Raw genomic sequence first — 14,286 nt, 5'->3', positions numbered from 1 at the left:
TACTTCCAACCTGCAAAAATATCCACTAGTGAAAATATTTTCACTAGTGCAGACATGGAAACATAAATAACTTGTAAGTGATTTCCCATAAGGTGAGGTTATTTTTTATAGTGTCAAGAATACATTCTAGGGGGCTTCTTGGGTAGCCTTGATCTCACAGTCCTCCTGCCTCAGAGTTGTATGACTTTGATCTTCTCCTAGTAAAAAACTTGCTGAGCAGCAACATGATACGATGAATCAAGAGCGTTGGGAGTGGAGCTCAAAGGTGGAACACTTGGCTAGCGTATGGGTTGGACCTCTAGTTCTGGAAAAGAGAGGTCTTGTGGTGGCATTTGCTATTAATTCAAGTGGTCTGCAGGATTAAAATGAAAAGAACATTAGCTGTTAAGCTATTCTTACTCTCTTTAGGTTCTTGACTATGAGAATCTTAATAAATAAGCAAAAATATTACTTTTTTTCTTTTTTTACATGTATGAGGTAGGAGAGAGTAGGTATGTTATTGTCATTAGGAAAAATGTTTATCCTAAACGGTTATGTTTTGTACCACTAAAAACTTTAGAGCATAGATAACTCTTCTGGTTAATGTCAACTGTCAACTTGATACAGCCTAAGGGCATTGCTTCAACCAGATATTGTCATATGGGGCAGCCTGTGTGAGTATTTTCTTGATTGTAATTGCTATAGAAGGCTGAGCAGGTGGTCCTGGCTTGTATAAGGAATCCGAAAGGCAAGCCAGTTAAGCCGCGTTCTCTCTGTGCTTCTTGCTCTTGGGTTCCTGCCAGGACCTTCCTCCTTGGTACACCATAACCTGTAAGTTTAAATAAACATTTTCTTGCCTGAGTTGCTTTTGGTCATGGTGTTAATTACAGCAACAGGGAAGCAAACTGTAACAGTAGGGCACAGAGAGATTTAAGGTAACTATTGAATGATGCAACTGTAGCCTGAAGAATACTTTATGAACTTATTCTGGCCATTTAGTGTGATTGTGTGTTTTTTTTTTAACATGGCTGATACAATGGTACTTTCTGAATGAATTTTTATTGTCTTTAGAAACAGGTGTATAAACAGGCCATTATTCTGGGTGCAGAGGGAAGCAAGGTATTCTGATAGGGGACTGCCAAGCTTGGGCATGTGGCAGTACTGAAATGATCAGAGACAGCTGAGGTCAAGCAGGAGCATGCCAGAGGCTGGGCTGAGAGAACAGTAGAAAGCTTAAAAGATGGCGGAAGTCAGAGCTCACTGAAGAGTCTGGTGGGCTAAGGAAGAAGAGGAAAGGGTGAGTGAGCAGAGGTTTGAAGCCAGCAGCATGAGCTGTTATGTCCCCTGCTGGTAATTAGACCTCGGCTTTGGTTCACATTAGTTGACTAAAATAGCATGGAGGTTAGAGGGAAAATGGGCAGGGTCGGGGCAGGAATTGGAGATAGATAGAGTGCTAAGGAAGGTAAGGATGGACCTGTTTGTCAGAAGTTTCATGTGAAGCCCGTCTGTGCGCTGACTGCTTCTGGAGAGGAGTTGGCCTAGGGGAATTGCTTAAATCAGATATTGTCATATGGGCAGCCTGTATGGGTATTTTCTTGACTGTAATTGCGCTCGAAGGCTGAGCAGGTGGTTCCAGTAATTGTGGGCCTCCCCTGCCAGCGTTTGCTCACAGCTCAAAAGTCACACTTATTATTAATTTGCAGCATTAGGAATTCTAACAGATAGAGATTTTCATGTGCCGCTCAGAATAATGAAGGTGAGAGGGTCGTGCTCTATCCTGGAGCCGACGGCCAATAGCTAGCTTTCACTCTGCATTTAAGGATTACCAAATATATTCTTTGGACATCATTTTTCCGTAGTATTTGCTGAAGATGTTGGCTTTGGTGGAGTCTTTCAGGGCAGGGTTGGTTTACAGAGCACTATCTTAAGTTCCTTCCCTGTATTGCCTCATATACTCCCATCATAAAGTCTATTTATAGAGACAGGCATTGGCCTGTAGAAATTTTAGTTAAGCAACAGGACAATAGGAACGACTAAGTGTGACGTGTTTGGGGAAGAGATTATAGTATTCTTCATACACCAACAGTTCTGCATACCAAAGTTTTTTAGCCTTCCTTACTGTTTCAGGGTTATGGCCATTTGCTGCTGTCAGTGGTTTCAGCCTAGGCCACGGTCATGTGGCTTCTCTAAGCCTTTGGTTCATAACACCTGTCTCCGGTGCTCTCATATAACAAGCTCAGGCTCCTCCTTTCTCCTTTTCTACTGAAAGTTGCAGTTGCCATCTAGATCTTGCATCTCTGCAAATAAGTTGGCAAATTCCTGTGATAGATTCTGTGCCTTTCTTTCTACCTTGCTTTTTTTTTTTCCTTTTTTCTTTTAAACCATGTTATAACCAACTGTTAAGAAACTGTTATTTTTTTAACATATGTTACAAGTTTGATACAATATAACGTTACTTTTCACAGGGCAAACTCAGAAAATGAACCTCTTCCAGTCAATAACAAGTGCCTTGGATAACTCACTGGCGAAAGACCCCACTGCAGGTAAACCTCATGTAGCTCTGTTCCTCCCAGCTCTGTTCCTCCCGAAGCTGGCGAGGTTGGAACTGCTCAGGTAGCAAATCATCAAAGCGCAAGGCTCCACTTGCAGTCTTACCACACATTGACCCGCTCATTTCTGACACGTTCTGTATATCTTTGTTATATCTCTTTTTAACATGCTCTTCATGTCATGTACGGCCCCTTGATTACTTGCTTTCTGACTGATACCTGTCGCTACTCCTGTTTGTCTATGTATAGGAAGTGCCACTTTCTTTATATATTTATATATACCCTAAAGATTTATATGTGTTTATGGTTGTTCTTACGTTGGGCTTGTTAGTATTTTTTGGAAATAATGATTTTAGTATTTTTAAGATCAATTTTTAAGTTGCCGTACAAAGTAGTGGGATTTACTATGGCATTTTCATACCTACTGTGCTTTAATGTGCCTCCTTCTCCACACCTACTTTCCCCTCTCTTGCTTTCCTCCCCTCAGGTTGCCCCATTCTGCTTTCATGTCAAATTTCATTCCTCTCTTTCTCTCACTTTCCCTAACATCTGTTCCAATCCTCTCATAATAACCTTTCTGGCTGGTGTCTCTCTCTCTCTCTCTCACACACACACATACTCAGACAGACAGACAGACAGACACACACACACACTCAGACAGACAGACAGACAGATACACACACACACACACACACACACACACACACTTAAACCTAGAAAGCTATGATTTGTATATGAGAGAGAGCAGGGGAGATACATTTTATCTTTCTGAGTCTGGTTTATTTTACCCACTGTAATGATTTCTGGTTCCACCAATGTCATGATTTCATTATTCCTGTGGCAGAATAAAATTTGGTTGTGGATGTGTAGCACATCTTTGAAACAATTTTATAGGTAACTTAATGTTTGTTTATTTTTACAATTTACTTTATTTTTAGTTATGTGCTTGTGTGTGTCTGTATGGGCATTTGAGTGCATGTGCTCTTGGAGGCTGGAATTGTTAGAGGTGTCAGATTTCCCTGGAGCTTGAGTTTCAGGCAGTTGTGAGTCGCCTTGTATGGGTACTGGGAATCAAACTTGGTTCCTACACAAGTTCAGTGCACATTCTTAACTGCTGCACCTCTTGATTTTGCTGTATTTTTAAAATTCGGTTGACTTTTTTTATGCATATACATACTTACATGCATATATATGTGTGTGTATGTGTGCACACATGTGTGCATTATAGATCACAGGATTATGTCTATATACTTATACATGCACGTATGATTTATGCATACATATACCACATTTGTATTGCACAGCCATCGGTATGTATGTGTATGTATAATTTCAAATCTTATTATTTAAGTTCCTTATTTTTTATGGCTTAAAATTTGAGGATTACTAAATATGTTCTTTGAACATCATTTTTCAGTAATATTTGGTGAAGACGTCGCTTTTGGTGGGGTCTTCCGATGCACTGTTGGTTTGCGGGACAAATACGGTGAGTTACTAGCCATACAAACAGCATTCAGTAGAATATTTGCATGAAGATGTTGAAGATATGAAACAAATGTGTAATATTGTTGTATTATTGTTTGGTTGGGTTCCTTTTAGAATCCTGTGGAGTTCTGTGGCCTGGGTTTCTCTAACTCTGTTCTAGCCAGAATCTTCTAATACAATTTATATTACATGTATTTGCAAAACGCCCAAACAGTTCATGACACGAATTGTCACATCATTCATCTGTGCAAGAACCTCAGGCTTCCTCTTGACATCCACTGTAGTCAAGCTGAGACCTGTTGCCACGAAATCAAGATTCTGCCCATGTGTCTGTGTTAGTAAGAGTGTATATTTCGTCGCTATTAGTGCCAGATATTTAATTTTTATTACGGCGTTGGTTCACATGGCTGTGCAGATTTGGCCAGTCTGTAGGGACACTCAGGCAGGATTCCTATGGTCCATTCTTTTTATTTATTTATTTATTTATTTTTATTTTATTTATTTTTTTCCTATGGTCCATTCTTGAAGCCACATTCAGTTTCATTTGGGCTTAAAACCTGGGGATGAGCAGAGAAAGGCCCCTCTGTGTTGTGAAGCTCCTCTGCTTTACTTAGAACCACTGACGTAAAAGTTCTTCACAGCTAACAGACATCTCTTCAACAGTGTCGAGGCCTGTGTATGGCTAACAGACATCTCTGCAACAACAGTGTCGAGACCTGTGTTTGACTAAACTAACAGCACTGTAGCCTAGCCAAGTTGGTGTTAAAGTCCACCAGCCTGTAGCCGCCTCCCTGACTCTTCCTTCACAACCACTTTGTGTCGCTTGCATGGCCCATGATTCCTTCATACGTGCTGCCTTCGTTGTCTTTGCACTCGGAGATAGAGCCATCCGCATGTGCTGTGGTTCTAACAGTACTTACTCCTCTGACTGGCTAATGAATGTGTTTCTAGCTTTACTGTTACTGATGCCTTTCTGGTGCCCCCTGCTTTGTTTGCTTCATTTCTTCTGTCACTGTTGCCTAACTTCAGAGAGAGCAAAGCAGGTTACATTCAGGCTTGGGAGGAGTTGATCTCTCTGATCTTCTTACAGTTGCTCTTTGGCGTGGAGTGCCCAAGTGTGTTCTGGGTGGGCAGTGAGAGCCTTTAAGAGCTTTAACAAGAGCACGGGTTTCCCTATTGCACCATTTCTGAGGTATGGAGTATCACGTTCCCTGTGAGTTATTGAGAGTGTTCAGCGTGCTCTATTTTCTACCGCTGATAACAAGGTTCCAATCCTTTGCTTCCTCTGGTCTGTAAGCTGCTGAGAGACAGGAAAGGTTGTTGGTCAGAAGGCTGTCTTCGAAAATGCAGGCTCCTAGAAACTTTTAGATCTTTAGAAACTAAAGAAAAAAAAAATAAACCTTTTACACATTTGATTTCAGAGAGATAACTTGTACATTGTAGACTATTTTAGGATGTTAGGAAAACAGAGGTGAAAGCAAACATTGCTCAGGTATTTCCCGAGATAGGCACTGGGCACACTTGATTATTTGTGCCTCTGGAATGTATGTTCACAGATTTGTATGCGTTAATATTTAAAACGCAGAATTATGCTTTCTATAACTTGTTTTCTCTGTGCAATGCAGTAGCATGCTGCCAAGGGCAGCCCCTTTCTGTCTATCTCAGTGTGATGCATTTAACCTGGAGAGAGTTTTCCTGGTTCTCCCCACAAGGTCACATGTGTGATTCTTTGCCGAATCCATTCTGGCTGGGGCATTTCATCCATGTTACCTGCTGTTGACACACTAGCAACTTCTGAATCTCTGTCTCTAATCTCCACCTCTACCCTGAGCTTGAAAGCCACAGATTGACTATTCTACCTCAAATCTTCATGTCAAAGTCCCACAGTATGGAGATTATCTTCTCTGCTGACCTATGCAGATATGACTGTGAGAGGATGAGGACGTGAAGGAATGGTGAGGACTACAGTCTAATGCTGTCGACAACTGTAGTTCAGTGTCAGTGTACTTTTATACACTCATGTAACAAAGAAAGCAGCGGTCCAAGGAAGGTTGCTTGAGTTCGGAAAAACATGTCAATAAATACCACATACTAAATATTGACAGAGCAGCATTTCTCGGAACTGTCTCAGGACAGACCAATTTAAACAGTCGGGTGGCATGTACTATAGATTATATCTGGGGAAGCATGAAAGTGAGGCAGAAGGCCATATCCAGATTCTCAGGGTCCACTGAGGACAGCACTCGGCACACACATTTCACCATATGGGGTTCTAGAACTGTGTTCCGACATCCAACAAGAATATACATGTCTTATAAATTGAACAAAGCAGGAACAAAATTCATCTGAGGTAAAAGGCCCTCCGCCTTTTCTCCTGGAGCTCTCTCACAGCACCCAAAGCAGGAACAAAATTCACCTGAGGTAAAAGGCCCTCCTCCTTTTCTCCTGGAGCTCTCTCACAGCACCCAAAGCAGGAACAAAATTCACCTGAGGTAAAAGGCCCTCCGCCTTTTCTCCTGGAGCCTCTCTCATAGCTCCTAAAGGCATTGTTCACCACGCATCATTCTTTTGGCCATGTTCCAGTGGTTTATCTTGAGTGCCAGCCTGAGTGGATTTAGGATCACCTCAGAGACAGACATCTGGGCACACTCATGAGAGGTTTAACTGAGGAAGCAAGACCCACCTTGGACGTGCATGGTACCATTCTCAGACTGAAGACAAGAGGTGGAAGAGAAATGGGTGCTAGGACTCACTACTCTCTGCTTCCTGATTAGATGCCATGTCATGTGCTGCCTCATGCGCCTCCTACCATGACACCTTCCCCACAGTGGACTGCGACTTCTCAAGCTGAGTCCGAACAAACCTCTCCTTTCAGTTGCTTTTGTCGTGTATTTCATCACAGCAAGGAGAAAGGCCACTAACGGAAGCCAGTTAGAATGCAGCATTTTGAAAGTTACACTCAATACACACCTCTGCTGAATCCACGTCTCATGGGATGTTTCCTATTTTGATGGTTATATAACATCCAGTGAGTTACTCAAGTCAGAAACCCAGGAAGTTACAGAGCAGTGGTTCTTGGCCATCCTAACGCTGGGACCCTTTAATACAGTTCCTCATGCTGTGGTGAAACCAAACCATACAGTTACTTTCATTGCTACTTCATAACTGTAGGTTTGCTACTGCTATGAACTGTAATGTAAATATCTGTATTTTCTAATGGTTTTAGGTGACCCCTGTGAAAGGGTTGTTTGACCCCCCCACCAAAGGGGTCGTGACTCACAGTTTGAGAACCACTCTTCTACCGTCTTCTTTTTCATCCTGCCTGTCCCACCCTACAGTTTTGTTTTCATAGTTAGCTTTAGTTTGCTTTCTCCTTTCTATACTACTGAAAGATTTCAGGGTGTGGATTTTCTCCTTCTGGGCAATTTCACTTCTTAGTCATATCTGTCCTTTGGCCCGACCTCCCTCAGTCCATTCCCTACCTGCTGCAAGTGCTGTCACTCTAAGATGCACATTTTTTAAGCAGGATTAGCAGAAGCCGTTAGGATCTAGCTAGCTGGGTACCCAACCACATCCACTCCACTCCTTGTAAATTCTCAGTTAGAGCAGGTTCCCCTACCTTGTTATTTTTGTGTACATTGTCTGGATCTCTTTCCCCAAGCTGACCAATTTCTTTTTAGGTTTGTCTCTGGCATTCTTCCTAACTCTCTAAGAAGACTCACTATTTTACACCGTATATCTTTTATATCTTGTGAACTGCATCTTACTTGTCTCTTGTTGGTATTTCTCAGCCACGTCTTCTCAAATGAGTAGGTCTTTCATCTGCATATCTTTAGCTCCAGCACTGCAGCAGATTAACTGATAGCTCCAGTGTGAAAAGCTGCCGTGGGAGTGTGCGTTCAGATCTTTGAAAATCCGAACTTGATGAAGATAAGTAGTTTAGTTACTGCTCTGTGGCCAACTTCTGTTTTCAGGACTGAAGGGTAATTGGGGGTGCTGGAGAGAAATATGTATGAAAATAGTTTTTCCTCCCACTTAAATATTTCATATCTGATTCATGCCATGAAGGAAAAAAAGAGAGAAAGGAACAAAATACAAAAACCAAATACTTTTTAAAAACAATCTCTGTCAGAGTATAATCCATGAATTTTTCAGTTTTGCACACACAGGTCTGTTTAGCATTATTTTGTGAAGTTAAAATAATTTATACGAACTGAAAAAATTGTAATAATACAGTTGAAGACACTGTTGATTAATGAGCTGCCCCTGCTGGTTGCTTTCTTGTCAACTCAAGCTAGAGTCTCCTGAGAAGAGGCCACATCCATTCAGAAAATACCCTCATCGGTTGGCCCGTGGACACACCTGTGGGGTATTTTCTTGATTAGTGGTCTTTGTGGGAGGGTGAAATTCATTGTGGGTGGTGCCGTCCCTGGGCAGGTGGTCCTGGGTTGTGTAAGAAAGCAGCCTGAGCAAGCCATGGACAGCAAGCCACAATCAGCTTTCCGCTGTGACCCATGCTTCAGTTCCTGCATCCTTGAGTTCATGCCCTGACTTCCCTTCACAAGGGACTTGAAGCTGTAAGGTGAAATAACGTGTTCCTCTCCAAGTTACTTTTGGTCACGGTGTTTTATCATAGCAATAGAAAGCAGACCAAGATAGCCTTGTGTGTATGTGTGGTGCTGGAAGGCTCACGGCCAGTAGGTGGCAGCCTGTGCTTTCCAATGAGAGCTGGTCCTCTGGGCATTGGACTGGTTTGGAACTGTGGCTAAGCGTTGTGTATTCCATCAGGAAGCAAACGTTGAAGTTTTGCAGGTTTACTGATGTAGTGTCTGGTCCCTGCTTTGTATTACAGGGAAAGAGCTGCACGGTAAGAGGCCATGCCAAACAAAAACCTACAGGGCTGTTTTGTACTCAGATGGTCAGGATGGATGGGGATTTGAAAGCATCCAACGGCTTCTCTTTTCTTCCCCGGTCCTTTTGACAGAACAAACTGAGTAGTGCCTTCGAAATTAAAAGCTATAGAATGATATGTCCCTAGCAATTCATTGTATATTAAGTGGCAGCTTTGAACCCAGTGGGCACTGAGATGGGTTGCTGAGCAGCATCAGGTGGAGCTAGCAGACTTCCAGGGAAGCAAGGGACAAGAGAATGGCTTATGTTACATGACTCGTGGGGAAGGTGTGCTTTTCTACTGAAGGTCACAGGCATATGCAACAATCCTTGGACGCTGTATGTGAGGAGGTGTCTGTGTTCCAGTGAGACTGGTATGTGCATTTGAAAACTTTTTTTTCCCTTTAAAAACATATTTGTTAAATTAGCACACAAAATAACGGGTTTCTTGTTGGCATTTTTATACATGTTTGGTTTTGGTTAACTCTGTTCATCTTGTCTCCACCTTTTCCGCCCTTCCCATTTCTCTGCTCCTGTTCCTACTTGCACCCTCCCCTCACTAGAATCCTCACTTCCGCTTTCATACCCCATGTGTTCTATTACCCCATCCACCCCATCCCGAACCATCCCCATGCCCCATCCCCGAAGGGCCCACTTTCCAGTTTTCTGGCCTTTATCCAAAGCCTCTCTCACATTCATACAAACAGAACTCCTAATGCTAGGCCCTGCATAGTACCATGCTGCACTGCTGTAAATACTGCTGGTCTGTGGTTCTTAGACTGTCCTTGGCCCACTTAGTGCAGGAAACTTAGGTGAGAAAGAGAGCTTGAAGGAGTCTCTTGCCTGAGTGTCTGCCTTTCCTCAGGCCCTGAGGAGTTCCCGTTACCGCATCCATCATCCCTTTAGACATGTGCGGCTGCCATGGCAGCTTGGGAAAGCTACTATAACCACTTAGGTCTTTTCTTCTCTCTATACCGTCAAGATTGTATAGCCAGCTACTTTAGGATGCTGTAGTCGGGAGGAAAAAGCCATGAGGAGAGGGAGCACGTTCATCTGCAACATGCCTGTGTTTGGGAGTTGGCTTTTGGCGTCAACCCTCATTGGTAGGGCGAAGAGGGAAGGCCAGGGGACCCACCCCGGACTCCTCCAGACACTGTCAGGCAATCTGTGGTGCTTTCTGCTGGTCTCCTTCAGGCGCTGCTAAATGTTATTTTGAGAAGTGTCTTTCACAGAATAATAAGTTTCAAACCCGAGGGGTGTAGGCATAGCTTTTTGACAGGTCTAATGCTTTTACCTGAATTATGATATTAATATCGTCAACAGAGTAAATGGCCTCTCCTATGCATTCCAACTGTGGAAAGGCTCATCTGACTGATAGCTACGTCTTTCGATTTAGTGTCAGGCCTCCACTGAAGGGTTGTGATCATAGAGGTGAGAGTGTGGTGCCTAGACAACCAAAGCTCATTTGCTAAAGAAAATACCTTATAAAAACACACAAATCCTCTGGAGAAATGGAATATATGGCTTGTTTTTCTTATTGGGTGTGTGTATGTCTTCCCAATTTCATATTTTTTCTGTTCATTTGATGGAATTACCCTCAGAAATGAGATGAGATCTTGTTAAACCATACTCCCTTTATATTTACCTGTTTATTTGATTTGTTGATCTTTCTTAGCAATTTTTATTACAAATGACCACGTTAGAATCTACTAAAATTCAGATTGTCAGAAGTGGGCCTCTGTACTTTAATTTCTCAAACATCAAGTGAGTATTCTAACTGTACTTCTGAACAATGGCTCAACAAACAGCATTTGAGAGGATGGGCTATTTAATTTTTTTATAGGGCATCAGAGCTAAGAGAGAAAGGAAGGCTGTGTGTAGTCCAGGGATTCTAGGCTCAGTAGGTCTGAGGATGAGAACCCCAATCTCTCTGTCCATCACTCACAAAAAGCTACAGAAATGGAAGTTCTGAGAGGTTAGTCATCCCAAGTTCCCAGTGGCAAGTAGGTAAAAAGTTCTTTTCTATTAAAAAAAAAAATAAATGTAAAGAGTTGTAGCCCCAGGTGGTGTCACGCACCTTTAATCTCAGCAGGTGGAGTTGATGCACTCGGTTTTTTATGAATTTGAGGCCAGACTGCTATACATAGTAAGTCTGAGGTCAGCCAGGGCTATACAGTGAGATCTCTCCCTCTCTCACCCTCTGTTCCTCCCTCTCTTCCTCTTTCCCTCCCTCCCTCACCGCTCTTTCTCTCTTTCTCTTACACACACATACACACACACACACACACACACACACGGAATGGGGAGAAAAATAGAAAGAATGAATTCTGGAGCTACATAACTTAAATATATGATATATGTCAGCTCAGTTGTCAGAGGGCTTGCCTAGCATGCAGGAGGCCCTGAATTCAATCCCTAGCACTTCACAAACCCATCCTGCATGGGAGGTGGAGGCAGGAAGATCAAGAGTGCAAAGAGGCATTGATGAGTTTGAGGCCAACCTGGTAGACACGAGCCCCTGTCAAAAGAGAGAAAAGAAAAGAAAGAGGAATTCTGATTCAGCAGAGCATAAGCTTTTTGATTTATGTGTGGAGTGAGGAACCACTAACAGAAGCTCATGTTAAAAAGTTTGAGAACTTTTTTTCTTCTGAACAGATTTTCTGAGTGTATTAAGTCATTTTGCTGGCAGCTGGTACTTTCACTTTTTTCCCCCCTTAATTGATTAAACACTAAATGTTAGAACTGGCGACAGGTGTTCTCTTTGACATTTTAAGCATCACGCAGAATGCGATGCCCTTAAGCCAGTTTTTCTCAGCCTTATTTGACGGTGGCACAGTTTTAACATTTTCAAATGTGAGTGTGAACAGGAGCTTGGGAAATAGCCTGAGATCAGAGTGACCAGGTGATGATTTCCGATAGTACAGCATCTACTCCCAGATCTTTTTAAACAGTTTAGAAGTAGAAAAACAAGACTTTGTATTTTATGAAAAGCCATATGTTAAACGATAAAAGATCTTTTACATTTTCAAGTATGACATGCCTTGTATCCTTGGCTGTGACTTTTGTCCCATGTCCCTTTAGGGATGGATTTGCTACAGTAACCTCTCAGACCTGGATCAGGAGCCTCTGAATGTCTTCCTTCAGGCTGATACCTTTTAACCCATGGAAGTGTTGTTTGTTACTTTGTAGTATAGTGTGCTCTAAATATTTTTAATTAGCCCACTTTAACAATTTTATTTTATTTTACTTTTTATGTATTCAGAGTTGTTTGACTCTTTTCACTTTATTGTCCACTTAGCCATAGATAGATCATGGGGAAACATATAATTTGTTCCTTTCATGAAGAGTAAATAGAAGGCTTTAAACATTAGATAAAGATAGGGAAAGAGCTTAGTGTTTGACCCTTGCCTAGGAAGCGTGAGGCCCTGGGGTGATTCATGTTAGCACCGCAGGCAAACAAGAACAAATGAATAAAAACAGCCCAAATATATTGTGCTTTTCTTTTTTTTTTTTTTAAACATGGCCTCACTGTGTAGCCCTGACTGGCCTGGAATGCCCGGTATAGACCAGGCTGACCTCAAACTCACAGGAATCCACCTGCCTCTGCCTCCTGAATGTTGGAATTAAAGACATGCCCACCGTGCCTGGTAATATTTTAAGAGAGATTTAATGTGAAATAACACCCACCAAAAAGATAAATTCTATTCAGCTTAAGAGTTTGTAACCTCAGGCAGGCAAAGGCAGGCATAGCGCTGTGAGTTCAAGGTTAGCCTGCTCCACAAAGCGAGTCCAGGACAGCCAAGGCTCCATAGAGAAACCCTGTCTCAACAAACAAACAAATAAACAAAGTAACAAACGTTAAAAGTTTAGAACTGCCACGTTCAATGCCTGCCATTCCTGGGTATGGCTGATCTGTATGTGAAGACTAGAATATGGTAATCTTAGCTACACTTCTGTATTTTGCACTTTACTTTCAGCCGTAGTAATTATAGATACTATAATATATGTAGTAAAATATATATATATATATTCAACCACAAGAACTCATCTAGAAGGGACTCTCAATTAGAAATGAAAAATAACCATTTTTAAGATACTTGTAGTCTGTGAATTTATCACATTTAATAAATTCAGTGAGGGGTAAGAGAGATGGCCCATTGGATAAGAGCACTTGCTGCTTTTCCAGAGGACCCAAATTTGGTTCCTAGCCCTGATGCTGGATGGCTCATCATTGCTTGTAACTATGGCTCCAGGGAATCTGATGCCGTCTCTGGCCTCTGAGAATACCTGCACACATCTGGAAAACATATACTTACAAAAGCTTGTACTTTTTTTTTTTTAAAGTACAATATTTGTTTATTCTTCACTCTTGATTGTTACACCATGGTACTTGCTGTGCTTGGGAGAGTTCAATGCTTGCTTTCTGCTCAGGGTTATTTGTGTATCTTATCGTCATCATCTTCCTCTTTTTTCAAAGAAAGACCTTGGGTGTTGAAGAATTAAAAACAGACTTGTGTTCACCACTGACTTGGAGATTCAAAGATCAGCCTAGGTGGGGTTAGGCTAGTTACAAAATACCCCCCCTCCAAATAGCACCATGGATTCTTTGGTTTTCATTACTCATGGGTCCTTGGGGTTATCAGTTTAACAGTTTCTTAAATTTCTTAAAATGAAAAATCATCAGTCAGTAAAAGACGATCAATAACAATAGCTCATTTAGATTTCTGGTTTATGAGGGCTAAGAGGCTGGATACAAACATTATTATTTTTTTTTGTTTTGTTTTGTTTTGTTTGGAATGGATCAGATTGGCTGGTAGTATCTATGAATCCTGGATTCTCCCGTGCTATTTTGTTCAACTTGAAACAGATAACATCATCTGTTGAGTTCTTTTGAGATTTTTTTTTTTTTTTGCTGAAGCCGTAGGCATGGCAGCTGTAGCAACTTCAGGGCGTCTTGACACAGAGCTGATGCTGCCACTTACCAAGTCACTTGAGGAATCTTAATGTACAGGCTATTATACTATACAGTGAGACACCACATTCTCTGCCTCCAGTCCTAGCTTGGATTTTCATTGCTTAGTGCCTGTAATGCAGCTCTAAGATCACAGAGTAATAACTATTAAATTCACTAGGAGAAAGTAATTTTCTACTCAGACTAGGTGTAGCCAGTAAAAACAAGGCTTGTGTGGAGGGGACAGACAGCATGAGTGTCATTTGCCAGGTATTTGCAGAGTGAGACTCCTTTGTGAGAGCCACAGAAGTTTGGAGAACATGGCTTTGTTTTCTGTTCCCATTTAAATAGATGGCGTTTCTCACTTGCTTTGATTGGCAGGGTTGATGAGGAGCAGTTAGGTAAAGGTTGGCAAGTGTCATGAGCTGAGCA

The 14,286-nt window shown here is 41.9% G+C and overlaps 1 protein-coding gene across 6 annotated transcripts in view; it reads left to right on the top strand.

Annotated features, from left to right (window-relative positions):
* The window catches only part of Bckdhb (branched chain keto acid dehydrogenase E1 subunit beta), a 164,346-nt gene that overhangs the window by 5,657 nt on the left and 144,403 nt on the right, over positions 1–14,286 (top strand). For all 6 annotated transcript variants that reach the window (XR_009592209.1, XR_009592210.1, XM_021633301.2 and 3 more), the window contains exons 2-3: positions 2,445–2,522; positions 3,946–4,014. Coding sequence is in view for 4 of the 6 variants with exons in the window: in XM_021633301.2 (XP_021488976.1) it covers positions 2,445–2,522; positions 3,946–4,014 (147 nt within the window). In the remaining 2 variants the exon portion in view is untranslated. The remainder of the gene's footprint in view (positions 1–2,444; positions 2,523–3,945; positions 4,015–14,286) is intronic.

This window comes from Meriones unguiculatus, chromosome 6, assembly GCF_030254825.1.
Source record: "Meriones unguiculatus strain TT.TT164.6M chromosome 6, Bangor_MerUng_6.1, whole genome shotgun sequence".
NCBI lineage: Eukaryota > Metazoa > Chordata > Mammalia > Rodentia > Muridae > Meriones > Meriones unguiculatus.
This window is presented reverse-complemented; position numbering and strand designations above follow the sequence as displayed.